General features: G+C 52.5%; 1 protein-coding gene across 3 annotated transcripts; it reads right to left on the bottom strand.

Annotated features, from left to right (window-relative positions):
* Nucleotides 1–2,458: 2,458 nt before the first annotated feature.
* CARD10 (caspase recruitment domain family member 10) lies at nucleotides 2,459–26,126 on the bottom strand. 3 transcript variants are annotated; one of them, XM_090142591.1, is made up of 23 exons: nucleotides 25,681–26,126; nucleotides 22,104–22,193; nucleotides 17,246–17,398; nucleotides 14,869–15,087; nucleotides 14,598–14,735; nucleotides 13,950–14,275; nucleotides 12,547–12,729; nucleotides 12,151–12,306; nucleotides 11,933–12,058; nucleotides 11,596–11,790; nucleotides 11,362–11,508; nucleotides 10,737–10,852; nucleotides 10,491–10,531; nucleotides 10,251–10,371; nucleotides 9,828–10,008; nucleotides 8,908–9,031; nucleotides 8,325–8,565; nucleotides 7,961–8,030; nucleotides 7,772–7,871; nucleotides 7,124–7,282; nucleotides 5,334–5,455; nucleotides 4,620–4,735; nucleotides 2,459–4,051 (listed from the first exon to the last, which is right to left on the bottom strand). In XM_090142591.1, the coding sequence occupies exons 2-23, from the start codon at nucleotides 22,126–22,128 to the stop codon at nucleotides 3,844–3,846; spliced, it is 3,267 nt and encodes a 1,088-aa protein (XP_089998717.1). In that variant the 5' UTR covers nucleotides 22,129–22,193; nucleotides 25,681–26,126; the 3' UTR covers nucleotides 2,459–3,843. The 3 variants fall into 3 exon arrangements, with proteins under 3 accessions (XP_089998717.1, XP_089998724.1, XP_089998726.1); XM_090142598.1 differs by having other exon boundaries at nucleotides 17,285–17,398; XM_090142600.1 differs by lacking the exons at nucleotides 22,104–22,193; nucleotides 25,681–26,126 and having other exon boundaries at nucleotides 17,061–17,331.
* Nucleotides 26,127–27,785: the final 1,659 nt, after the last annotated feature.

Genomic DNA, 27,785 nt, shown 5'->3' with positions numbered 1-27,785 from the left:
CCGCCTCCGGGCATGGGGCGGAGCGCCAGCCCCCGGGGGAGGAAGAGGATGAAGGGGGGAGGATGAAAAGGGGCAGCCCCCAGGCTGAAAGCGGATTGGCTTCATCTGCTGCGCCGGATCCCCTGGCTGGGAGCACTCCTAGGTGACGAGTAGCTGATGGGGAAGGACAAACCTGTTGCTTGAGTGGTTGTCCCCTTCCCCTGTGAAAGCCCAGCCCCTCCTGCATGGGAGGGCACAAGCCCGGTGCAGCCTTTCGCTGCTACAAGGGCATAGGGAATGGATGCACGTTAAGGTCAACAGGATCTCACTAGTGTCTGGCTCCCACGTCTGAAACTCATCTCCCAAACCACAACGCCAGCCCACTCACTCTTGAAAACCCCTTTCCCACTGCCCCACTGCCCCCCAGCACAAGGACCACTGAGTTTGGGGTCAGCACCATGGACTGCCCCGTACCGTTTCTGGGTCAGCCGCCTTTAGGCCACTCCAGCGAGCACTTGAGGGGTACAGAGAGGTAACCAGCCCGGGTTGGAGATGGAGTCCACCCCCACCCCGGACTCGGTGGAGAAGCAAGCGTGGGGACAGCAGGATGACAGCACTCCACATAAAAATCAGAGCGCATCCTTAGGGAGCTGCAAGCTGTGGGCATTGAGTCTGAGCACAGCAATAATAATAATAATAATAATAAAAGGGAAAAAAAGGGGGGAGCGGGGTGAGGGATGGCACCCTGGATGTGCCGTGTGACAAAGACCTTCTCCCTTGCATGTCTGATTCTGAGTGGTTATAAAAGGAGGTTAGGGCAGGATCAGGCTCCCTCTGTTGCACGCTCCCACTGTGTGGCCGGGGCATGGGGAAGATCTCCCTGCAGGACTAAAATCCCTATTCTTTTACATTGTTTTGAGGTAGGGGGAGGGTGTAATTCCTCTTCAGGCCTTACTTTACTGCAGGAATGTGAAGTTGGCGTAACCAGTCCACTGCCACCAGACCAATGGGATGGCCCCCATGGCTCATCCCTGCTCCTGAACCAGAAATGACCCTCTCTGAGTAGTTCAGCCACATAGGCGTACAGGGGCATCTGGCACAGGTTACTCAGAGCAGCTGTGGGTGTCCCATCCCTGGAGGTGCTCAAGGCCAGGTTAGATGGTTGGATGGGCAGCCTGACCTGCTGGATGGCAGCCCTGGTTGAGGCTGGGTGGGACTTAAGGTCCCTTCCAACTCAAGCCATTCTATGATTCTGTGGCTCCCAAGCATCCTGCAGTACTTGCCATCCCTGGCTCAGGAGGTCTTCTGGGAAAGAAAGGGGGACACAGGTCCCCAGAAGAGCCCGCTGGGGGCTGCCAGGGTGACCCAAACCACCTTGTGCAAAGGATGTTGCTGAGCAGTAGAGCAGGTTCTACCCAACCAAGTGCAAACCCAAACATGCCCAAAACTAGAAGTGACCTAAAGCTGCTTCAGCTCTGCTTGGGATAGCATGGGGAAGGGCTGGTGGCCTCCTGCCGTGACACACACATCACTTGGCCCCTGCCTTCCCTGGAGGGAGAAAATTTGCTCTCATTGACTTTACAAGGGTTTTATGCAAGGCTGGCACAGCTGGTAATTGATGCCCAGGGCTGCTAATTGCATTCTGCCCATTACCTAACCCGTGACTCATTCCTCTGAGCACACAGCTGCACCCCTGGGGACACAAATGAGGTGGGCAGGGTGTGCAGGGCAGGGGAGCATTATGTTTGTCTCAGAGCTCTCTGCCCCTTTTCTCAACCATGTCCAAGACTAGTTGTAGCTGGATTCTGAAAGCCTCCAGGGAGACAAGCTGGACAAAAGGAGGGTTTAGAGAAGGAGCAGCAGTCTGCCTCTCAATGCAACTTTGCTTTGCCTCAGTTTCCCTCCTGGTGAAACACAGATGGCCCAGGGAGGTGTGTGGAGAAATCTGTTTTGCTGGGGGGTAGCAGCTCCTCAAAGCTATGGGTATTGCTCTGTAATCAACCCAGCCATGAGGCTGGTGATAGCTCCAGTGCCAGAGGGCAGGAGGAGTTGTCAAGTTTTGAATCAGTGCCTCACAAGCAGTATTTTCCCTGGGTACTCAAACTTCATTTTTTCCCCTGAAAAGCTGCAGGCTCCAACCTCCTTCCCTTGCAAACCCAGTGTGCTTTGGGACTGTCTTCTCATCTGCTCAACAAGAGCCCTGCTTTGTTCACCTGCAGGGCATCTGCCCTCCCAGGGCTGACAGTGCTGGGAAGCCTGGTCTGGTCCCCTGGAGGGGGCAGCACTGGGGACCTCCTGGCTGGAGCCCCATTACACCAATCCCCTCCATAGCTGCACGGCTCCAGGGCAGATCTGGGACTTTGCTCTACATTTAAGTGACTGCAGGTTAAAGTATTCTTTTTTTTCCTCCCCCCTTCACTCTTGTCCTCATAAAAGACACAGACAACTGTTTTAGTGCCTGAAATAACACCTCACAAGGGACCCATGAAGATCAGCAAGTTAATCTTTACTTGGAGCTTCAGAAGTGCATAGCAGTATCAGTTCCCTAATCATAGGGGCAAGGAGGATATGGAGATCTAGAGTCTGTAGTGCTGGTGGCTCATTAGTTTTCCCATTGACCCCAGCCCACTGCCCAGTCTCCTGCTCCATGGAGATTCCCATAGCCCCCATTTTCCTTTTGTGTGTCTCAGAAAACCATCTATCTTTCAAACACTTGACCTTGTCCATGAGAAGGACAAGACGGTTGGTTTTTCACTTCATGATAACCAGGATATAGAGGAATGTGAAGGTCTAGGAACCTTAGCCAGACACCAAGTAACCTTCTCAACAAGTAATTTGGATATTGAGAAAAATTTCTTCTCCATAGGAGAGGTTGGACACTGGAACAGTCTGTACAGGGAAGTGGTGGAATCACTATCTCTGGAGGTGTTCAAGAAACATGTAGATGTGGTACATAGGGACATGGTTTAGTGGGCAGTATTGGTGGTAGGTGGACAGTTGGACTACATGATCTTAGAGGACTTTTCCAAACTTGGTGATTCTATGTTTCTCCTTGGCTGAACTACCTTCAGAGCTGGGGAGAGGGAAGCAGCTGAAAAATGGGGGACAAGAAGACATATGAGGAAGCCTGGCCTGTGGCACACTCAACCTATCCTCTCCCTGTCCCTCTTGCTTCCCTACAACAGCAGTGCTGTCTTCTACCCCTACAGGGCTGGGCAGATGTGTCTCAGGAGAAAAACATGCACACATATCACCCAACCCTTCCCATTAACACACAAGTCTGCAGCCAGCCTCCCATTCCCATTATGAATGGTATTTAATTCTCCTTTACACACGGGTTGCCGATAAAAGGGCCCATTAATAATTTACAAGCAATAAAGAGTACAGCTCCCATAAAACGAGGGTTGGTTGCAAACTTAGTGTCAGTCATGGCTGCAGCAGGGTTTTTGCAGACAAACTGTGTTTCCTGCTCCATGGGGCAGGAGATGAGGTAGAGAAGGGAAAATAGAGGTGATGAGAGAAGGGTTTTAATGCACTTAAAGATGTGCATTCGTGAGATATGCTCCTGATCAACCTCATCTCACATGTTTTCCTCATGTACCCGATCTTACCATGTACCAGAGCCAAAGGCTTAAGGTGATGGGGAACAGTCCATGATATGTCCAGCAAGAAGGTGGAAGACTTCTCTCCAATCAAATATGGAAAGCTCAGGCTGGTGGGTCAGCATGTGTTACGTCCCCAGCTCTTCATAGCTTCAAGTGGACCTTAAATGCTACCTGGTCCCATTACTGCTGGCTTCCCCTTGGAGAGAGAGAACTTGCTACATGAAGGACAGCTCCTGGGGAAGGCTCTATACCTCCTGGTTCAGTCATCACCATCCTCAACCCACAGCGGGCGGTTTTGCTCCTGGAAGATGCAGCCCCGTACCACCTTGGGCAGTTCTTCTGCATGGCTCCAAGCATGGGGCTCCACGCGGGCCCAGGAGCAGGGCAGGGCATGGAGAGCCCGCTCAGCACCACGGCATGCCTTCAGCACCTCCGCGTCCCGCTGGCCAGGTTGCCCCAGCAAGCTCCTGGGGAACACAGGAACAAGCATCACCTTCACATAGACAGATGGAGTTGCAAAACACCAACGTTGCCCCAAACAAGAACCTTCTCATGTGCACGCAAAGTGATTTTTTTGCCCTTCTTTTCCCCCCACAACAACCAAAACCAACATACATGCCTCTATTGCTGCCAACCCTCTCCTTCTGAACAGAGGTAAGAGGAGCTATAAGAAAGAACTGGACAGATTCTTTAGCAAGATATGTTGTGATAGGACAAGGGGAAATGCCTTAAAACTAAAAGAAGGGTGCATATAAGGAAACAGCTTTTATGATAAGAGTAGTGAAGAACTGGAACAGTTTGCTCAGTGGTGTGGATGCCCCATTCCTGGAGACATCCAAGGTCAGGCTGGAAGGACTCTGAACACCCTAGTCGAGCTGTGGGTGTCCTGTTCATTGCAGGGGAGCTGGACTAGGAGACTTTTAAGGGAACAACTTCCAACTCAAACAGTGCTACGATTCTGTGATTCTCCGCCCCTCCTGCAGAGAATCTGATGTCTTTGTCCGCCCTCCATCCATCCACATGGTCTTATCTTACCTGAGCCCCCTGATGTTCTTCTCAGTGACCTCAACGTGGATAACAATGGGGTATATCTCATGTTTAATTAGATCCCTCACACTCTGAACTCCCAGTTCCAGCAGGCAGTGTTTATTCTGGAAGGAAATTGAATAGATTTACTGATTTAAGTGGAGAAGAAATAGCTCCAGCCCCTGACAGATGCATTAAATCAAACCCCATACTGTGAAATATCATTGCTTTTCCAATAGTAATTCCATTAAATGTGGGATTTACAGACAAGGCCAAGATGGAAGGAGAGAATTACAGAGCAGGGTCACCCACTCCATCACAGCCAGCCCAGCCCAAGAGCCTACCAGACGTCTCACTCAGCCTCAACCCATCTTCTCATCCCTTTCCTTATCATTGTCACCAACAGCCCCACATTTCTCCATTTGCCCTCAACAGAGCTCTTGCTGCTTTCTTTAAAATGAGGAACATGAAAGCAGGGAGGTCGCTTCTGCATATGGCACTTCCCACTCTCTCCCCTACCAGTTCCCAGTTCCCATTTCTCTCACCAGGGCTTGAAAGAGACTCAGGGAAAAGCCCACAGTCACTGATTCCCAGACCCACAGCACCTTGACCCTCCAAATCACACAGCCCTAAAATAGACAATTGCCTTCCCTTGTCCCACCCTTTCTCCCCACCTGAACAGGGTACCCCATCCCAGCCTTCTCTCCCCAAACCACTCAGCACCTTCTCCATTGCCTCCCGGATCATGCAGACTTGACTGCTCTCCCTTCGCTCCTGGGGGGCATTTCTAGACACAGGGGGCTCCTGTACATGGACAGTACTGGGGTTCCCTTCTGTCAGCTTCTCTGCAAGGGAAGAGAGAAAGGAGAGATGAAGATGGAGGCAACATCCTCATCTCCCTCTTGTACATTCTATCTCAGATCCTGCATGCTTGCTGTGGTGCTGATGCTTACTGAGTTCAGTGTTTATGGATTCTGGCGAGCGAGTCTAATTATATAGCATTACACGTTGGCATGGATTTCCTGCTGCTTTCTGCTTACAGAACAAGCAAGATATCACAGCTGAAGACCTTGCAGGGCAAGAGCAGCTCTTGTGTTGTGGTACAGCAGCAGCCAAAGCTGTCTCCCGTATCTGACCCCCCTTCCACACTGCTCCAGTCCCTCCTTGATGAAATATAGCAGAAAATGAATTATTTTATTTTGCCAGGTAATATATCTGCAAGGCTGGTGAGCTGCATGAGCTCGCAGGTGACTGGGGAAGCAGGGAGAGCACACACTTTGGGCACAGGAGATTGGAAGGAAAATGGGGAGTAAGCTGAACCTCGTGTTGGTGTCAACTCAAATCTCCTCTCCCTGCACAGAGGTGGAAAGATGGCACCTCAGACGATGCCATGCAGCAGAGCAGCAGAAAGGTGATGCTGAGACAGAGAACTGGGGGCAGAGCTGGTGGGACAGTGAGGTCTGGCATGGTCAGTGCACACCACATGCCCCCAGTAATTCCAGCAGAAGACGAGGCAACTCACACAGAGACCACAAATGGGAGTAGCTCAGAATCCTAGTATGGCTGAAGCAGGCACCCCAGCTGCAGTAAATGGCTTTGAAGCACGTTCCCATGCAATGTGAGGGGGACCCTGCAGAGGGCTCAGTAGGACAGGATATGTGGTCAAGTCACTCAGCTAAGCCCAGCCGCCACATTTTTTGCAGAGCCGTCCTTTTTCATCAGAAAAGCTTCTTCACCACCCCCTAGAAGTATACCAATTCATTTTCCAGTCCTGTAGCTGGCAAAGTGTGAACTCTAAACACGGGAAAGGAGAGAGATGGGAAAAGGAGGATGAAGGAGGCAGGAAGTAGAATTTGTCCTCTGTGAAAACACTGCATGGGAGAAAAGCTTTTTTTCCAAAGCTCCTACAGTGGTGTGACAGTCTCAGGTCACTGGTGGAAAGAAGGATAATATCATTCCCAAGGAGGAAGGGCAGGTGTAAAGTCAACCTACACATCCCATCTCAGGCAGGTTCTTCAGCCCTGGAAAAAGCTACCAGAGCAGCAAGGCAGTGCCACCATCACCACTCAAGGAAACAAGAGGATTTCCATGTCTCAGAGACCAGAATGGAGGGCTGGCCTTCCTGAGGACCAAAGGGATAGGATCTGATTAAGAACAGGAGGGAATGCCTAGCACTTGGCCTAAAAATTGGCTCAATGGATATCATCTGGGAAGGCTGAAATACCCCCACAATTAGCTGCTGAAGATGCACCTTGTGTCCTCTCCAAAAATCCCATGAGTACACATCTCTTACTTCAGGACTTATTCCTTGAACTGGACTTTCCAAGGCCTCCACAGAAATGGCCTCCTTGAGCAGCATCTTTTCTTCCTACCTCATGGCTAGGAAGTGACAGGAGGTAACAAAGTGAAAACAGCCCCTTTTACTTAGAAGCAGGAAACTTGCACACTGTACGTCACTTAGCCATGGGCTCCTAAAACAACTTTGTACGTGTCTGCTACTCTTAACTGCCTACCTGCTGGGCACACGTGGAAGTCCAGGCGAGAGGTGGGCAAGTCCAGCAGGTTCCTGATGAGCCGTGGTGCGATGCAGCTGGGTGACAGCACCACAGGACGGGGTGTCTTGACCACCACAGGGTGCACCAGGCTGTAAGGCTTCAGGCTCCTGTCTGGGTCTGAAAGACAGGAAGAAAAAAGAGAAAGCCAAAGGTGAGAATTTGAGAGAGCAGTCTGCCACCATCCCACTGAACATTCAGTTCTTCCTGCACCATCCTCTTATTATCACTCATGGAGACACCTACGAGGCATCCTACAACTCCAGGAGAGACCCTTCCCTGGTTACATCACTGCCTTGGCTGTTACAACCCTCTTTCCATTTCCTGGGCTTCACAGGAGCTGGATACTAGTAGTGACCTAGTGACCATAGTGATCTCTTCTCTCTCCATACAATCTTAGAAGACCCCAGGAACTACAGAAGCATTAGAAAGCCTCAGAAAGCCTAAAAGCAGGAGTTTTAAAATATGAACTGGCTTCTCAAAATCTCATTAGAAGGGCAGTAAGAAGGGTCCTGGCCGGGGAGATTGAAGCATCCCATTTGCTGATGTCCTTTCACAGGGGACGGCTGGATCCCCAGAGATGATGAGGCAACTCTGCTAACAGCTCACCTGAGCAGGGGTCCAGCCACAGCTGCTGACAGGGCTGTTCTGAGCTCTTCTGCTGTTTGGATTTCACCAAGCGCAGTTGGTCCAAGGCCCGTTTCTTTAGCTGAAGGAAGGGAGTGCAACAAGGTTGAGAGCATTGACCATTACAAAAATGTGTTACAAAAACTCTCCTTGCTGGTTTCTCTGGCTTACGTTACTTCTGTGGCCCCTCTGCTGCGCAGGTATGTGGACCTTCTCCTGGATCTTCAAAAGCTGGTGCGCCCTGAAAAGACAATGGTGTTGAACTCAAGCAATTCTAGAGACCTCAGGGACCACAGTTAGCTGTGACACTCCTTCCCAAACCCCACAGGTATATCAACACTCTCACTCAACCTCCCTATCTGTCAAGGGCACCCAAAAACTACAGCACTGGTCCCCAACGCAAGGTTTAAGGCTTGGAAATTCCACACAATGAAAAGGCGAACCCACACGCTTCTGAACTCCTCAGGAATGCTCTCCACAAAGAAATGGGGCAAGCACCCCATGTACATCCCTGCTTTCCTCCTTCCTCTGTTACCTGCTGTAGTTGGGCACTGTCCCCTTGTCCAAGTCCCGCATGGTCAAGGGATCGACGCGGGAACAGTACCACTCCAGCCGCCCTTTGTACATGGTGTCTGTGACATGGAGAATCTCCCGACATTTGACACATAGTGCATAAGGGTCTGATGGCTCCAGGAGGGACAGGTTGGTACGGATGTAGAAGGAGTCTCCAGAAAACTTCTTCCCTTCTTCCAGGGCTTCCCGCAGAGGCTGGTACCCTGGAGTAAGGGATGTAGGTCACTACAGGTGGGGACACAGCAGACAACCATAACCAACAAGATAGCCAAGCCTCCAGCACAGCTCTGATGTTACAGCTTGCAGTAGAGATGCAGAGGCAAACAGACAGAAGGTCTGTACCTCCATTTTGTAACTTAGGACATGTGATACCAGACAGGAAAATAACCAGAGCTATGGCCAAGCCCAGTATCACACCTGGTAGCCTAGGACCAAAGAGAAGAAGAGAGAGAATAGCTGAGACTTACCTCCAGGGCTGGGAGAAAGGCTTGCAAAGGGAAGCAAAGAGCTCAGGCTGGAAGGAAATCCAGCTGCCAGGGCCTTACCTTGCAGGTCCAGCTGGAAGACAAGGCTGGAGGGCTCATCCCAATGCAGCAGGCTCAGGTAAGCAACCTCACGTGTACAGTTCTCCAGGGAAAGCACCTCTTCCTTCAGTGATGGGACCCTCAGCTAGCACAGAATGGATGCTATTAGATCTAGGGTCTGAAAGTGCAGGCTCCCCCTCAGCTCCTCACCCATCAGGGTTAACCAAGAGATGGTACAGGCCCAGGGCAAGCTCTGCTTGAGGACAAGCATCCTCATCTGCCTCTGATTATCTCCTCTGCCTCTGAAACTGCTGCTGTCAGCCACCCTCCCGTTTGAATGCTGGGCTGATATGAAAGCAAACACATGTGCACAAACACGTGTGAGAGCAGAGGCGGGGAAGCTGGGTTATTTTCAGCTACAGGTGGGATATCAATTCAAGCACCGTGGCTGTATTTAAAGTGGTGTCATTCTTGCCAAAACAAATGCCCTTCCCTCCTTCCAGGAGCTCTCTTCACAGCAGTTATTCTCTGAGAGGGTCATGAAAGCCTGTGAGATGTCTCTCCAGAATTGATTGTTTTGCAACAGGCATATGCAGGATGCAAACTGCTCTGCAATACTACAAGGTGACAAGAAGCTCCAGGGAGACAGTCATATCGCTGCCTTAATCCATGCAGCTCCTTTTTTGTTTTCCCCTTTCACACCTGAAGGAAGCATTTCAGCAAGACTGAGCATCATCACATACACTGGCATGTTTGAGTGCAGAGGCCTCTATGCCTGTTCATGCTGCATAAAGCTGTAGGCAAAGAGCACAATTGGAAAACAAGAGAGATAGAGGAGGGCTTCAAGCAAACCACAAGCCAGTTCACACTGGGCCTCACTCCATGCTCATGCATTCCAGGTCCACTGCACATCTCCAGCACAATCCTATTCCCAAACCCACCTCAATGAGCCGGCACCCTTCCCTGAGTCCTGTGCTCTCGACTTGTGAGCCTGGCTTGACCCACTGGACATAAATCCCCGTCCTGTTCCCTCCAAGGATGGAGATGTCTGCTCCCAGCCTCTTCTCATGGGATGACAGGCTGCTGGGGTGACCCATGCTCGTGAGCTGCACCACCAGTGACCTGGCAAGGAGAAACGTTATCAACTGAAGCTTGCTGCCTTTTCTAAGGACTAGATTCCCATGCCTCATGGTCCATCACCAGGGCAGGTGCACAGAGTTTGTGCACATGCCTCTCTACCCTACTAAACCCAATACGTTTATCTTCTCTCTTGCTATCAGGGAAGGACTTGGAGGACAAACAGCCTCCCAGGCATGACTCCTCAGCACCAGGATACATTTCCCCAAGCAGCGGGTCACGGTCACCTCCTGGAGATCTCCTGGTGGCTGTTAAGCATGGACAAGCAGGTCTCTGACTTCACTCTGGTGTATGTGCTGCTGGAAGAGGAGGAGAAGGCCCCAGGTGGGATGCTAACAAAACTGTTGCCTAGGAAAGAGAGCAAAAGGAAGAGAGAGGGCACATCACCTCTTGGAATGCCGTTCCATCCCTAACTCCACCACTTCTCCCTTGCTAAACCCCTCTGGGGAAGGCCCCCACCCTAGTACCTGTTGTATCTTCCATGTTGCTAAAGGAGCCACACGACAAGCTGTAGAGGAAACACAATGTGAGAGGAGAGGTAGCAGCTATTTCAAAGCCTGTTTGCATCCCATTCTCAACTCCATCCCCACGGCTTTCCACCAACTCCGACACAGAAGTTCTCACCCTCAGCTCCCACTCCAGCTTCCCCATAGCTAAACTGCTCATTCCAGCCCCCACAAACCCCTAGATGAGACCCCAACTCAAGCAGTCACCTTTTGTAGGGCATGCACCTATCTTCGCGCTGCCGCCGAAGGATGGAGCCAATGCAAGGAGGGAAGGGGAAGGTAGAGAGGCGGTTGATGTCCTTCTCGCTGTCAGGAGTCCCCTCCTTGGGCAGAGTAAGAGAGAGATGCCTGCTTACACCAGCACCTCTCCTTTCTTTGGGCTAGGTTGCTCCTGGGGTACATCTCTTCAGAATTACCCTCACACCCAGGGACATTTTGCTTTCCCAAGAAGACAGCAGGAATGGAGACACATGCCACTGTGTCCCCATCTTTTTGCAATGTACACCCCCCAGAGTGTGATTACAAAGCTTTCTGAGGAGAATAACAACCTTACATTGGGATGTAGATTTCTAGGTTGTCAGATGTGGAACTGAGGGGCATGGTTAGTGGAAATGGTGGTGACGGGTTGATGGTTGGACTAAATAATCTCAGTGGACTTTTCCAGCCTTAATGATTCTATGTTTCTATGATTCTAAGAGTTTTTCTCGTCCCACTCTCCCACCAGTTGAGTGTGGCTCCCTGCCTCACACCAAGCCTTCCACCAAGTCACAGCCCCGTGGTATGTCCCCACTGCCCTCAGCTCAGTGCCAGATCCTCATGGTGCAGTGCTTACCATGCTCTGAATGGCGGAGTCCCCTGGGAAGGTGATGGCAGAAACATCCAGCGGGTCTGTGAGTCCACTTGTAAGGTCAGAAGGCTTGTCCACAAGGCTCCATGTGCTGCTGAGGTTGGAGCAGAGGGAGTAGGAAGAGCTGCACATCTGAGATAGAAGGGACTCATCATTCTCTTGCATTCCCCCTAAGATTAACCCTGTCCTCAGCTTCCTTTTCTCTCCAGCACTGTTCACCTTGCCCAGGCTGCGGTTGCCCCGGCACCGCTGCAGCTGTGCCTCCAGCGTGCTGTTTAGCCCTTCCATCCGGCTCAGCTTGCTCAGGAGCTCGTCCCTCTCCTCCTCCAGGGCCCGCACACGCTTGCGGTACTGATCCTTCTCAATCAGGCTCTGGGAGTATTGCAGCTGCACCCCATCTCGGCTCTGGATAGCCTACAAGGAGCCAGGCTGGGGGTGAGGAGGACCGCACTACAAAACCCACTTCCCACTGATAGAGAAGACTCACAGGGGAAGGAGAGGTACCCAGAGCAAAGCCAAAAGCCCTGATTCTGCTGGCAGGCAGAGAGCATTTCACCTGGTCCCGCTCCTTCTCAATCTCCTCCAGCTGCAGCAGCACCGTGTTCATGCGGTGCTTGTAAAGATCGCAGTCCTTTTGCAACGTTCGATATTTCAGCTGCAGGTCTTCCACCTCCTGTAGGTACTGGCAACAGTGAGCAGTGAACATTAGCCACTGTCAGAAGTGACTGCTGTGGCTGCATGCCAGGAAGAGGGTGGTGGTGATGGATGCTTTACCTTATCCCTCAGCTCCTCAGCCCACTGCAGCTCACTCTGCAGGGAGTTGAGTTTCTGGCAGAGGTCCTGTCGGTCATCTTGGGCTTCCTTCCAGTCATGCTCCAGGATGTCCAGCAAGATCTGCTCAGAGCCCGGCACTGGGACCTCACCTGGAGTCTAAGAGATAAGGAGATGCCTTCACCACATTGCCAGCACCTCCAGCTCAGCCCAGCCCAGCCCAGCCCAGCAGATGAGCAAAGGGCAGACTTGAACAACTGCCATCATCATCACTGGAGATTGGACACCTTCAAAACCCACCTGGACATGGCCCTGGGCACCCCACTCTGGGTGTCCCTGTTCAGGCCAGATGGATGCAAAGCCCCCTGCCAACCCAAACCATTCTGCCCCATGGGGTACCTGCAGCATGCCCTGCAGCTCCTGCAGTGATGCCGTCAGCCGCTGATTCTCAGCCCACAGTTCAGACACAGCATCAGGGTGGCCCCGCTCCTCTGCCTCCCGTTGGGGCATGGTAGATGCTTGCTTCCTCAGCAGGCTGCATTCCTCCTCCAGGCTGGTGACTTTGCACTTCAGCTGGTCCACCTGCGAGCCAGGGAGAACACACAGCCTGACAAACGTGCCTTGGAACTTCTGCCACAGTGGGAGAATGGAAGCTGGGCGGAAAAATGGCCTGGAGGCGAGGAAAGCAAGCTGGGCAACCACATGAGGGAGAATCCTTCAGCTAGGGAAAAGTTAGCCTACTGCACACTAAAGCTTTTATCTGCAGGAGAGGAGGGGAGGGTACACATGCATCAAATTTTTGCATAAGCACTTTCGATCTCCGAGTCCTCGAGTCCTCGCTTTGTGCAACAACTTTCTTGCTACCTTAGGGCATCCACTGTACAACTGGCCTTGACACTGCATGGACCAGGGCCCCCAGGTGTGCTGCCAGGGTGGGTAGCTAGGAGTCTCCTCGAGGGCTTCCCATATCCTAGAGCAGCTGAGATACACATCCACAACAGAGTGCCCTCGTTTCCACAGGGTTTCTCCATCCCATTGTTAGGATCATAGAATCATAGAACCATTAAAGTTGGAAAATACCACTAAGGTAATTGAGTCCAACCATCACCCCATCCCCACCATGCCCACTAACCACATCCCTCAGCGCCACATCCACGTGGTCCTGGAACACCTCCAGGGATGGTGAATCCACCACCCCCCTGGGCAGCCTGTGCCAGTGCCTCATCCTCAAGCAGTTCTTCTCTGCTCAGAGGAGGCCTGGGAGAACGAGCACAGGCAGGAACAACAGATATTTTATCTGGTAGGGAAGGATTCTGGCAGGAGCAGAATGAGACAGGGAATGAGAACTGCAGGGCTGTGTGAAAAGCCCAAAGCAGCAGGGGAATGCCAGGAGATACCTCCTGGAGCTGGCTTATTAAGAGGTTCCAGGTATTTTGGTCCTTGCCCAGACAGGAAACGGGTGCATGTTTGCTGGAGCTGAGAGCTTGGCAGCTGGAGTGCAGTGTCATTAATTCTTTCAGGTATGCAGCATGAGTCTCCGAAACGTCAGCAGAGAACGAGGAGGCAATGGGGAGTGCCAGGGAGGGGGATGACTCTTGGCCAAAGTGCTGCTACAGGCAGCAAGTCCAACTCCCCTGCCATGAACAGGGGCACCTACAGCTAGATCAGGTAACCTAGAGCCCCTCCAGCCTGACCATGAATGTCTCCAAAGACATGGGCAAGCTGAATGTTCCCCTGGGCCATACAACCCCACTGCTTTGGACCCCCCTGCCCCACTGATAAGCCATCTCCCAACACCCTACCAGCAGTTGCAGGTCACGGCTCCGCAGCACAGCCATGTTCTTTTCCTCACAGAGCTGTGCATAGCGCATGGCCATCATGTAGTTCTCATCCTTCAGCCTCAGCAGCTCCACACTGTTGGAGTCCCACTCCTCCCGCAGTCGCTGGCAACGCTCCTGCATCTTCAGGAGCTCCTGCAGCCGCTGCTCCAGCCGGGCTTGCTCTTGCTCCAGGGTCTGGTTCTTTGCCTGGAGCTGGTGTTCCTTCAGCAGGTGCTCTTTCCTCTGAGCCCTCATCTTCTTCACCTCCACCAGCAAGAACTGCATTAGCCCCTCAGGGCCTTCTTCATCTGCAGGAGACGAAGAAGAATCAGGTACTAGCTGCTGAAATAGGTAACTCTCAAAAAGCACCCATCACAGGGTGTCACAGCCTCCTGGAGGTGTGCAGCCTGGGTTAGCGGCACCACGGACCATTACACAAACGCATTTGGTCCCCTCGGTCCATCGCACACATGCATTCAGTCCCCACCCTGCCAGATCCAGAGCACACGACCGTCAAGGTTCCTTGCACACAGGGACCATGAACCAGGTCTTCATGCATGCATGTGCCCATGCACATATTTCTGGCCCTTCCCATGCAGCAGTTGAAGGGAAGACGAGCACTGTCCCTACCCAGGATCATGGAGCAGCGCTGGGCCGGTTCCCTCCCTGTTAGTCGTGTGTAGTGCTCTGGGTAGTAAAACTCCAAGGACTCCAGGAAGGCTTCGTAGCCTCGCTTCCCCCGGCGCCGAAGGATGTCCATCAGGTAACCTGGAAGAACAGATAAGGAGTTAGGGCAATACAAAAAAGCATCTCCACCAATTCCACTTCCCTCCATGAAATGGAGGGGTTGGAGAAAGGAATGGGGTGGGAGCACTGCCTGCCAGTTTGTGCTTTCTCCCACCTGTCTGGTTGCTTTTGCAAGGGAATCGGCATGAATTCAGCACCTCCTCTTCATCCTGCTCATCTATTACACGGCATTGGCGCAGGTACGGGGTGAGTTTTGCAGGGTTCAGGGAGCGGGTCAGCTGGTGCCGTGCGCTCTCTATCTTCTCCCAGAGGGCATCTTCTTCCTCTTCCTGCTCCGAGAGGCTGCAGGCTTGGAGAGAGGCATTCTCCAGGGCTGGGAGGATAAAAAAAAAGAGAAAATCTGAGGAGAAATGGATAAGTAAAGGACAAAATACATGGGAGGACAAGTCAAGGTATGATTCTGCAAATGATTTGATCATCAACCAGGACTCAGATATGTCAAAAGTTATTTTACAAACAACTGTCTGGTAGGATCTTAGCGGGCTCAACTACTGTCTTATGCATGCAGGAGGCAGTGGGACATAAGGAATTTAGGAGCATATACTACAAGAAGACTGGGGAAGATAACATCTTCACCCCATAGCGTTCTTAAATCATAGAATCATAAAGGTTGGAAAAGACCTCTAAGATCACCCAGTCAAACCATCAGCCCATCCCCACCATGCCCACTGCCCACGTCCCTCAGTGCCACATCCACACGGTTCTGGAACACCTCCAGGGACAGTGACTGCACCACCTCCCTGGGCAGCCTGTGCCACTGCATCACTACTCTTTATAAAAATAAATTTTTCCTAATATCCAACCTGAATCCCCCTGACCACCACACATCTTCCCCTATTCCCCCATTCCTGAGAACTAGAAACTCAAGCATAAGAGTATTTATGCCTGAGACATGTTTCTTACACTGGAGTAAGAGGGGTGGATTTCTCTGGGGATCCATTTGCCCTGTGCATGCCTCCAAGCAACAGTGACTCAATTGAAGTTCTCAAGAACAGTGTGCCACGGAGCAGCTTGGCTACAGGTAAGGAGCCAAAGGGAGGATGTCAAAAGTGTATATTCCATGCATCTTCCACACATGTGTGCAGAGCACTGCAAATACTCAGCAACAAGGCAAAGCTACAAGGCAAACATTCTGTCTACCAAAGCAAGAAGGACCTTCTGAAATCAGTGGGCCAAAGCCTCTTACAGCAGTGGTGAATGTGCTCCACGGATGAAGCAATGGAGCAGGTATCCATAGGCACCTCTCTTCTCACTCAAGTATCAACCCAACCAGAGCATCTATTTTCAGTTGAGAAACAATGCACAAGACATCAGCCAGCACAAATCCTTTCATAGCAGGCAAAATACAGCCAACTCCTTCACAGAGGGTGCCATAACCTCTTGTTCTGGTGCTGGCACTGAGGCCAGCTTTCCTACCCCAGCCACACCAACATCCCCAGCAGCAGTCATAGAATCATAAAATATCCCAAGTCGTAAGGGACACATAAGCATCACTGAGTCCAACTCATGCAGTGCAGAGGTTCGTGTTGCATGAAGGCAGAGGGAAGAAAATCTCCCTCTCTTTTTTCTTTTCTTTCTTTCTTTTTTTTTTTTTTTTCTCTAGCATTGGGAATGGCACTATTTCAGATGGCCAACCAGCACAGTAAGGAGGGTGGCTGAGAGAGGTCTGCTGAAGTTAATCCTCCAAGCAGAACTACAGAAGGCTCAGGGTCTGCTGGGTGGAGGATAACAGGACGAGGGGACTCTCGAACCCACAAAAGATACACAAGTGTCTGATTCCCAGCACCAAAAGGCTTAGGAGCATAACCGCTGCTACAAATCTGGATCATCCTGCTGACAAGGAGGCTGAACAAAGAAAACAATCTGCAATTCTTGCAGAAATGGGCTCAGTCCAACAGGGAGATGAGTATGCAGGAGGATGCAACAGAAGCTGTGCTGTTCTGAGCCGTGCTCCTCGGGCTCTAAGTCAAAGTTTATGCTTTCAAATCCAAGTTTCACTCCGCAAAACCCACAGCTGCTGTGGAAAAGCTTCTCGGCAGGCAGGGCCGGGAGCAGCGATCCTCCTGGGATCGGGGTGGGGAACGCAAGGCAGTCGGAAACCCGAAGAGGGGAAGAGGGGAAGAGGAACAAACCCCAGCAGCGCGGTCGCCGAGGCAAAATCTGCACTCGGGAGCAAAATCTGTACTCGGGGGCAAAATCCACACTCGGAAGCAGAATCCACACTGGGGGACAAAGGCAGTAAGTGGAGGGGACGCGCTCCGAGGGCAGCGGGGAGATCAGCCTTACCTGCCATCCCGCTCCGATCTCCGCGCCCCACTCCGCCGCTCCCGCCCCGTCAGGTGTGTCTGCAGCGCTCTCCCCACCCCGCTGCACCTTTCCCCCTCCCTTCCTCCCTCTTTCCCTTCCTCCCTCCTCCGCACCCCCCGGCAATGCGAAGCTCAGCCCCGCGCCCTCCCCTCGCCGACACTCACCGGCGAGGCGGGGGCAGCCTCCCCTCGGCCGCTGCTCACCTTGGGGAGCCGGGGAAGGGTTTTGCTCAGCCCGTGGACCGTCTATCTCTTCCAGCTGCTGCTCCAAACTAAAGCTGATCTCCGGAAGGATGTGGTTCACCGGCAACTTCTCTTCTGAAATACGACTGCTTTCAGATCCCTACAGTTGAATGGGGTTAAATGGGGATACCCGGTGTGGTCTCCCTTGGTGTGAATGGGGGGTTCTTTTGTTGGAAGGGCTCCAGAAATTGTATCCTGAACCTTCCAGATGTAGGGCCAGTTCTGGATGGAAGGGAGTTCAATCAAAAGGAGAAAATGGGAGTGGTTGGGAAAAGCCCGATGGAGGTCAAGAAAAGGTGCTCCTTTTTTAAAGCCTTAATTTCGGTCCCCGGTCCTCAGCGATGTGTGCAGATGGAGCTGGGTGTGGAGGCATCCCCGGACAGTGTGACTGAGCCCTGACCCAGCACAGGGCTTCTCGGTTGGGAGCATTCCTCCAGCCCAGCTCCAGCAGGCACAGGCACCCCAATGTGCACACAGAGGACTGCTTTCACTACTGCCATGTTCCTTCTTGCCCAAACCAGCTCTGTGTCACTAGGACAAGGAGGGGTCCGGAGAGGTGAAAATCAACAAAGACAAAGTGTAGAACAAGCTCCAGGGATGAACCAAACCTCCCACCCTAAAGGAGCTGTAGGTTTCACCCTGGACCCAAAATCATAGAATCACAGAACTAAACATTTGAGTTGGAAGGGACCTTTAGAGGCCAACTCCCCTGCAATGAACAGGGACACCTACAGCACTATCAGGGTGCTCAGAGCCCCCCCAGGCTGACCTTGGATGTCTCCAGGGATGGCGCATCTACCACCTGCATGACCCAAACCTTTCTGTTTCTCCTATAGGGGCTGGTGGAGGCACTTCCTCTGGTCCCCACTGTGTTATTTTCAGAGTTGAGCACAACCCCATCTAAGACAAGTTTTGAGACTCACTCCCAACATTTTCCTCTGTACATCACACAGCTTCACCGCTTTTGCTGTTACACACCCAGTGAGCAAACACCAGGCACACGCACATGCAAGGCTTCTGGCAAACACCGCCTCCTCTCGCATGGCATCTGTCCCACCTGCTGACACCTGGGTCTCTGCTGACTCACCCATTCCCCCTGCTACGGGTCCCCCCCCTTCACATTACCCCCTCCCTATGGAGGCAGGACCACCAGCCAGGTCCTCAGGCAGGGCGCAGCTCCATCTCCAGCCCTTACCTCCAGCCAGAGGCGTCCAGTTGCAAATGAGTGATCAAAAACAAGTAGGAGCAAGGCTGCCTGCAGGGAAGGGTTCTGACTCAAGCCCTGTCGATTTGTGCCTGCTAGTTATTCTCTTGCAAACATCCCAGGTCTCCGTCTCTCTCTATATAGCGAAAAGATTTCCTGAGCAGGATATTATGTGGTGATAGAAGATAAGATCTTCACCCCTTACAATAAAAGCCCCAAACAGCTTTGGTTTTTCTCATTCACCCAGACAGAAGCAAACTTAAGGAAGGCTCTCCTCCACCCGCCCTGACCCCACCGGCAATGGCTGCGGTGCTTTGTGACTCAGAGCACACGGAAATCAGACAGAAATCAGACAGAGTGCTTCCCACATCAAGTGTTATCTGTCACATCGATTCTCAGAGATGGGGCAGGAGTCCTGAGAGCTGCAGACCACCCCAAAGGCCAACAGAGCGCTCCTGAGAGGAGGGAGATGTCCCATCCCATGTTTTGGCCATGGAACGGAGGCACAGTGGTGAGGATCTCGCCCTTTGGAGGACAACTGTGCCAGACAGCCCACTTTCAATCACAGAATCAGAATATCCTAAATCAGAAGGAACCCATAGGGACCATCGAGTCCCACAGGACAACCCAAAAATTAGACCAGTTTGTCCCAATGAGTGTGTCCCCTGGCACACACTCACAGCCAGGTATCACGTTTCCACACTGACTCTATCAGTAGTGCCAGCTCCTGTGCTGATACGGTTGACTTCATACCAAGAATGCCACTGTTCACTCTGTTGTCTGGCTGGGTTGGTGGTTTCGTGTTTTGTTTTCTCTTTTTTTTTTTTCAAATCCTGACCAAAATAGTTGCACGGTAAGATTTTCCAAACACCATCGGCTCACACAGGAAACCTATGACAGGCCAGCAAACGGTGAGCCATGCAGTGTTTCCACCAAGAGAGGAAGGGCTTAGCATGCATGGCCCACAACACTGTGGGTCTTCTATGATGCCTACAGACCTGCCCAGAATCTTCCTCCCTTACATGAGCTAATCGCAATGCCTTCAATAAAATACTCCTGGTTTTCATAGGATCATAAAATCATAGAATGGGATTTGTGAAGATTTACACCTTCCAATGATTTTTCAGGAGGGAGGTATGCTGAGGTTCCAGCTGTTCTCCATGGTTGAGTTCAGAGAGCTTGAAACCACCCCCCTGAACATCCCTCCCCGAATTGGCTGCCCAACACCACTCTGTGTCACAAAACCTCTCAACAGTTTTGTTCCTCTGTGGAACAAATGCTCAGAAGATGTCGTGAAACAGAATTCTCGACTCCAGCACGGTCTGATCTCTGTCTCACACCAGCTTAACTAACAGACGCAAAAAATAAAAAACACTTTTATTTTTCCTACTATCTCTCACAGAGCTCAGTGCTTACACCAACAGCCTGTGCAAAGGCTCTGACTGCTCATCTCCCCAACGCTTCTCTGGGTCACAACAGGACAGCAGTGGTTTCCTCTCTCCATGGCGGTGCAGATGTCTGCAGAAAAAGGGAACAAGGCCTTCACGGCAGGAAGGAAATGCACACATGTGTGTGGAGATAGGAAAACAACCGAATTCTTCCTTCAGTATTCCTCCCACTCACGCACACACCCATTGCCTGGGGCTAAAAGAGGGAGAAGTATGTGGGAGCTCCTTGGTTAGCTGTTGGCAACACACCTCCGTCCTCATCAGGGCATCCAGGTGTGTGGGGTGGCAAGTGAGAGCTGAATTAGAGCAGGCTCATGGGATCCAGACACTAAGGTGGGCTTCTTCGCTCCAAAGCTGCCCCATAGCTAAGGGCTTCCATGCCAGCAGGCTGAGACTGCAACCCAACTGCATTTCAGCTGCAGCACACCGCAGCTCATTAAACCCACCCAGTTTCCCTCGGTGCTTTCCTTGCACGCTGAGGCTGCAGCCACCAGAGGTCAATGTGACCACATCAACCTCAGCCAGCTGGTGGGTGCTGCACCAAGCCCTTTGAACTCTAGGATACCAAACAGAGATTGTTTTGCACCTCTGGGGAAATAACCAGGGTAAATTTTTGCATAAGCCAATATGCACAGCCCCAGTACTATCCTGAAAAACGGGGCTAGAGAATGACACTGTCCCCAGCTAGCATCCTGCACTGTGCATTAAGACCCTGCTACTTCTCCATGGTCTTCAGGACCCCACAAATGCTTCAGCCACTCCAGGCACATCTCCTACTGCTGGTTTTGGTGACACTCAGGTGATTTACACCAACCTCAATCCTGCCCTGTTAGCAATAGATGGAAACGGGCTGTCTGTCTTTCCTGGCCATCACTGCTCCTCCCTGGGGCACAAGGTCTGTCACAGGGAATGAGGTCTGCCACAAATACAGGCTGACTGAATTAAATGAGTAGCTGACCTGCAGCCAGAGGGCAAATGGGCCAAAAGGGCAGGGTCATCAATCTGTATTAGAAGTCAGACAGGGATGATGGCACTGTGCAGAACAGAAATCAATGTGTCTAGATAGCTCTGTAGCATTCACCTGCACTCCTGCACATACCAGTTATCTTCCCTCCACGTATGTCTTCCCCTAGACCTCAATCAGTGCTGGAGAGGTTCTTTCCATCTCTTTCAACCTATTTCCCAAAAGGTGAGCTGGCTGCCCAGACTGAGCATGCTTCCACCATCTCACGTGAGCTCAAGTTTAAGACAGGAGTGAAGACAAACCAGAATACAAATCCCATCTTGTGTTGGCAGGGCAGCTGAAGTCACTGGCACCGAGACAGTGAGAATTACAAGCAGCAGTTCAGATGCCATCATACAAACTGGCTGTGAATAGTTTGAATTCAGAAAAATAAAATATCTCCAAGAAATCAGATGTTTCTCTGGGAGCTCTGCTCTGACCACTTCAAAAATACCCCTGGTCCCCTGTGCAGCTTGGATTGGAAAGAAAAAAGGAGTATATCATGCAAATACCACTTTGATCATCTCCTTCTTCTCCCCAAGATGGTCAAGGTCTCAAGTGGCTCCTCCTTTAGTGAGGCACTGGAACAGGTTGCCCAGAGAGATGGTGGATTCCCCATCCCTAGAGACATGCAAGGTCAGACTGGAGGGGCTCTGAACACCCTGATCGAGCTGTGAGTGTCCCTGTTCATTGCAGGGGAGATGGACCAGATGGCCTTTAAGGGCCCTTTCTAATTCAAATGATTCTGTCATTCTCTCTTAAACAGGGACATGAGCACATCCTGGGGTCTCTGGCATCCAGAGTCCCTAAAAGCAGTTGTCAGGTTGAGACTGGCCAGATACTGATGGAGGAGAGGCAGAAGGGCTGCTGCCATCCCAGGGGAAAGGACAGGATTCACGTGCCAGAGAGGGAAAATGCTGCTTGCCCAGGCCACCAGCAGATATGTTCCTCTGGGCAACAATCTTTGCCCAGTGTTTGTCAAGCCTCCAAAAGCTCTCTACTGCTACAATAGTTGGGGCTTTAAGTGCATGGGATGCCAACGTATATGAGAAAGCATGCTGTTTTTTCTCCCTGCAATTCACTACACCTTCAGCAGAAACTGCCAGAGGAGAGATCCCAGCTTACCTGTGCACCTGGCCTCGTGGTTCATGGTTTGCAGCCTCAGGAATACCTGACTGCCCCAGCTTGCTGGTTTCCAGCCTCAGGAATACCTGACTGCCCCAGACAGAACAATGCAAGTGCAAGAGACAGGCATGCAGAGATATTAGAATTACAGAATCATGGAATGGCTTAGGTTGGAAGGGACCTTGAATTTCATCTAGTTCCAACCCAATGACCACCTTGTTGCTGGGGTTTCTGTATGGCAGGACCAGGACAGGACTTTTTCCTCAATGGCTGAAGAACAATCCTGTCCAGGATGCAGAGAGGAAAAGCGCTGAGCTCCAGCTAGACAGGGAAAAGAGCAGCAAAGCGCCACCCACACCTGTAACACTGCTGCAGAGCCATAGGGTGGCACCACCCCACCGTCCTAGCCCTTGGGGGAGTATGGGGCTGGGAAAGTGCCAGGGCCAAGCCCAAAAGCTTTGGGTCAGCGTGGCCTCATTTTGGAGCCCTTACAAAGGACGTGGGGAGCTGTGCCCAATTCCTGCCACGCAGATCAGATCTTCTAGGGCTCCTTGCTCCTTTCTGCTGGGGCCCTTCCCAAGTCTCTCCACCCTGGAAATTCTGGACCCACACCAACTCCTGTCCTTTAAAGGTGCCGTAACTCCCCTCTGCTCCCATTGGTGTTACCTATTGGGATGTGCTCTCCAATGGTGGAGAGCTAGAGGTTGGTCTGCACAGCTCACCCCTCAGCCCACATTGGCACTACAAAGGGCTACCAAGGGGATCCAAAGCTGACAATCTGACAAAAGTGGTGACCTGACCAAAGCCAGGCTAGCTGAGTGCTGGAGGTAAAGGAGCGAGCACACCTGGAACCTTATTTCCTTCCACGTACCACCAGGGCTTCCATAGACAACCTGCAGGATGTGGCCCTAGGTGACACGGGAGGTTCTGCAGCCCTTCTGTGTGCTGAGTGCTGGAGCCATCCTGATTAAATGCTGTGTTATATGAACACTTCCCTTACGCATTCCTCCACACCTGGCATTCCCAAGGCCAACACATATATATGGGATGCAGTAAGAGCCATGCCTCACTTCCTAGGGAGCCTGCTCCAGCTTGCCCCCCCTTCTCCCAAACTCAGCAGCCCCAGCCTCTGTGGTGCAGGAGCTGGATGCCCACACACCCTGGGGTAGGGTTAGGGTTAGCCAAGACTTCCTGCAGGGATGCAATCCTCAGCTCTCGCTGGAGCCTGCCCAAGAGCAAGGCACTTTCCAAGCCCTTTCCCTTTCTCGAGGGTCTGTGAGTCACATAAACAGGAAAAGCCTGGTTCTCCCCCTCCCCCTCTCCAGCGTGATGCAAGACCCTGCGCTGGGTGGCTGGCCCCCACGGGAGGAGCTGCCACAGGCCCCTGACCTCCAGGCTATGCGTTTCCTGCAGCAGCTGAGAAGGGAGGTGAGGCCCCTTCTTCCAGATGCTGGGGCTGGGCATAAGGGGGCTGCTGCAGGCCAGCCCAGGGAAGCAGAGGTCGTGGTGGTCCTCCTCCAGCAGTCTGAGGGATGCATAGATGCCAGATGTCCTTACAGAGGTAGGAACATCCCTGACACCTATCAGAGGAGAGTGTGGCTGAAATGACAGGGTGAGCACAGCTCTCCAGCCCTAGCCCTGCAAACCCTTCTTTATCTCCTGGCACTTATTTCTGAAAGCTCTGCGGTCTTCCCTCCTAAAACCAAAGGCATCCACGCCAGGCTGGGAGGGCGTGCACACATGAGCAGAGCAAAGCAGAGCCCGGAGCAGTTAACCCTCGGCAGATACAGCTCTCTGGATGGCAACAATAACCCAGCTTTGCTGAACAAGAGGCAGATTTCCCATCCCCAGGTTGCCATCCATGCTTTCCCACCAGGCTCCGTGCCAGCCCCAGCAGAGGCGATGCATGGTGCCTGCTCCTTACTGCATGGCCAGAGGCATGGAATGGCATCCCCAGCTCGAGTCTTCTCGCATGCCTCAGCACTGATTTCCACTCTGCCCTGGAATGCGCCCGGCAGCAGCATGTGGGAAAGTGGAGTCAGCAGAGACCTTGGATGTGTCAGCTCCCATCTGAATAAACAAGAGGAGCCCTGGCAAGCGTTCAGCCCCAAGCATCTGAGACCTTGGGAAGGGGTATGGAGATAGGGGAGGTGCTTCTTTCCCCTTCTTGTTCAACCCCTATAGAACATCTCCTAACTTCTGCCCCACCTCACGTTCTCACCTCACTCCCTCTTACCCCATATATGGAAAAGCAATGGCCAGGGAGAGGCAGCTCCAGCACAGAGCAGTCAGATCAAGCACTGACAAGGAGGACAAGAATGGTCTGGTATGGAAGGGTTGGTTGTCCAACCTGCAACACACACTCATCCATGTCCCTTGGTCACCAACATGCTGGGATGCCAAATTTGTCCCGTATCATTCCTGCAGGTTTCATAGGGCCAAGGACAAGGGAATTGTTGCCCCAGTGCCACCTCCCACCTCTCGCTGGGTGGCTGCCATCACCTCCATCACCTCCTCCATAGGGTGTGCTTACATGAGACCACTCCTGATATAGGGCATAGGGTGCAGCAGGGCAGAGGGACAGGCTGGGGAAGTCAGCCTGCATCCAGCCAGCTCTCCTAGTGTTGTCCCCAGCTGTCTCCTTGGGGCGGACGAGGCCATGCCTCCTCCTGGCCGGGAGCCCGTGTCCCCTATCACTGCTGGCCAGGCGCTGACGCCAAGAGAATGAGCCATTGTTTCCCAGCTCTGCAGCCTCTTCCTGTCCCCGCAGGGCCCAGAGACAAACAAAAGCGGAGCCAGACTCTTTGGGGAGGAGGACGGGCCTGCTCCCCTCCTCCAGATCCCGCAGCAGCCCCACAGGCAGCAGACAGACAGACGGATGCCCGCCTTGGGGGAATGGGCAGGGACACCCCTATTTTTAGCTGCCTCTGCACCCCACCCCCTTCCTTCCGTGGACAAAAATATGCAAGCTGGATGGACAGGCAAAATCATTAGGATTAAAGAGCTGTCCAGGTCCCATTTCTACCCACTCCCCTATCTTCCCCTGGAGCAGGGCAGGTTCCTCTTGTATGGTAATCCTCTCAATCCATGGATGACTTCTCTCTCCATCCCCATTCTCCTCCCACAAAAGCCCCACTATGCAGAGAACTGCTTCTTACTGCAGAGAGGAAAGCTGATGTCTGAGCCCACCCCCAAGTGCCTCCTACACCTCCATAGGTTTTGTGAAAAGGAACTGGAGAATCAGGTGGTGGGAGATGTAATATCCATATTTATACAGATATTTGCATTGCCTTCAGTGCATGGAATCACAGAGGTGTTTCCAGGCTACAGGCAGCTGTTCTAGGATTGCTTCTGCTTTATGCAGCAACCCCCATCCCTCTCCCTGCCGTGTCTCAAAGCACCCCTTCCCTCCCTTCTGTGTCAGAGTTTGCATCTCCATCTTCAACCCGCAAAACCCCTATGTGCACAAGCATGAGGAGAAGGCCATGGGCAAAAGGAGGGAGGAGGATGAAAACATTTGGGGTAGGAGGAGATAGGCAGAGGGCAGGGAAGCAGAAGCCTGAGAACTTGTCCCTACCTCCTCCTGGGCTTTGGTAATCCCCAAGGCTTAACATTGCTGGCCCAGCTCCCCAGGAAGAAATACCCCCTCCTTTGCAAGCCCAACAGCAGGATGTGGCTGATCCTATTCTCTTGGTTTCCCCCTGTCCCAGAGCATAAATGGGCTCTTACAGTGCCAAATCAGCCCTTCTCCTGTGAGCACCATTCTGCTGTCTGCTTTCCACCCATGGTGCAGCACAAGGATCCTTCTCCCAACCATCATCACCAGGCTGAGGGACCACTATCCCAATGGAGAAACCATGGGGTGATGGCAATGTGGTGCCCACAGAGACGGTGTCAGAGCAGGGAAGTAAAAGGAAGATGCTAAAGAGTACCACACTGAATTCATCCATCATCCACCTTGGGATGTGCTACCATCCCAGCCTGCTCATCGCAACACCACGGTGAATGAACCTGGACCCACGGTGGGATGCACATCCTCCTGGCCTCCCATTGCAGCAGGGGCTGCCAGCAGCACCTTTCAGACCATGCAGTATGCACCCTCGTGATTGCTGTGAGAAGAATAGAAACATCTGGAAGTCGCCCACAAATGAGCAGCACTCCCAGTTAATGAGGAAATATGAGCCGGGGAGCCTGGGCAGCAACAGGATATGGGCTGCTGGTGTGCAGAGCGGGAGCCCCTTCTCGCCTGCCCTCCCCTCCACAATCCTTCCCCAGGAAATTTCCAGGGATGGGGCTCAGGAAGAGGTATTGGCAATCAGGGCTGGATGCCCCATCCCCAGGCTGGGGAGTTCCTACTACCCTCTCCCAAAGCGAAATGGAAGGAGCGTCTTCAGGTCCTGAGAAAGGTCCTTTGCTGCCTCCTCCACCACACCAGGCCACTCCATGTCCCCCCAGTCCCTCACTCCCTCCCAGTCACACCAGCAACGCTTAAGCCCTGCAGTGCTCTGCCCCAAGGGAAGAGCATCAGGAGGAGGGGGGTCAATTTGCACAGCCCCAACTTTGATGTTGCAGGAATCAAAGCAAACATCACCAGCACCCAGGGAAGCTGCAGGGCCACTCATGTGCTCAATGATAAGCTGGATAGCCGGTCTCTCTCCATCATGGCTAGACTGGTAGCGCTGCCTGGGGTGTTGCAGAGGGATGAAAGGCAGAGGTGACTCAAGGTAAATGAGACAACTGGGTGTCTGGGGCAATGGGGCTGGGAGGGGTCCAGCCATTAGCTCTCGCCATGGGCACCCATGGGTTTTGCAGTGGCTCTGCAAGACCATCCAGACCCACCACATCTCTTGCAGGAACAGATAGGGGCAGATGTACAGCAGAAGGAGAGGCTGGGAAGTAGGTTTATACAGATAAACTTCCCAGGCAGCTCAATGGACAAGGAGGGGGACTGGGGAGGAAACAGCCTAAGCCAGGGTATAGTGGGGCTATTGACATCATTTTGTGCCCAATGGCTTGGATGAGGGCTGAGTCCTGGAGTCAGCACATATCCTACAGGTCTCCAACACGCTTCAATGTCATCCCCAGAGGGACAGCTTGGCTGGCACAGACACAAAACCACAAGGTTCGTAGAGCAGGAGAGGGGGTTTCCAGCTGTTTTCCTGGAAACAGAGCATGGCTCAGTGCACAGAGATGCTCTGAGCACAGGCGAGGAAGAGAAGGAGAAGAAAAGGAGGAGGGGGCAAGCCACAAAGAGCTGAGCGTGGCCCTTGCCCCATCTGGAACAGATTTGTTCTGCATTCCCCAGTAGAGTCAGCTGCCACTCCCCTCTACAGCCCCTGCTGCAGGGCACTGGGATGGGGCTGGGGGCAGAGATGCCCTGGGAGACTCCAAAGGGAGAAGAGCTGAAGAAAGCACCTTCCCCTGCCTCTTCTACCACCTGTCTGACTTCCTCTAATTGGGATATAGGGGAAGAGGTGCCCACTACAGTTCTGACAAGTAGGGACAAAGTAAGTCATAGGTTCTTCTCCTTTTCCCACTGTTGGCATAGCTCAGCCCCCATCACAACTGAGCTCCCATCACCCTCCAAGCTGCAGGCCCTCTAGATATACCCCAGAAATTGGTATTTTGGGGGTATTTCAAGCCTTGTACTCATGATCAGTATTGCATCTGGCCTTCATGGAA

The sequence above is a fragment of the Phasianus colchicus genome, chromosome 1 (assembly GCF_987193195.1).
Source record: "Phasianus colchicus chromosome 1, bPhaCol1.hap1.1, whole genome shotgun sequence".
Lineage (NCBI taxonomy): Eukaryota > Metazoa > Chordata > Aves > Galliformes > Phasianidae > Phasianus > Phasianus colchicus.
Note: the sequence above shows the minus strand (reverse complement) of the source record. Positions and strands in the feature narration are given on the sequence as shown.

Bases quoted from the DNA above. Each gene is read 5' to 3' on its own strand.
- CARD10 (XM_090142591.1), bottom strand. From the start codon at position 22,128: ATGAACCACGAGGCCAGGTGCACAG. The intron at 14,736-14,868 runs GTGGGAGAAAGC...CTGTTCTTCCAG, and splicing joins TTGCAAAAGCAACCAGACAG to GTTACCTGATGGACATCCTT. The intron at 4,736-5,333 runs GTGCTGAGTGGT...ATTTCCTTCCAG, and splicing joins TCCGGGAGGCAATGGAGAAG to AATAAACACTGCCTGCTGGA.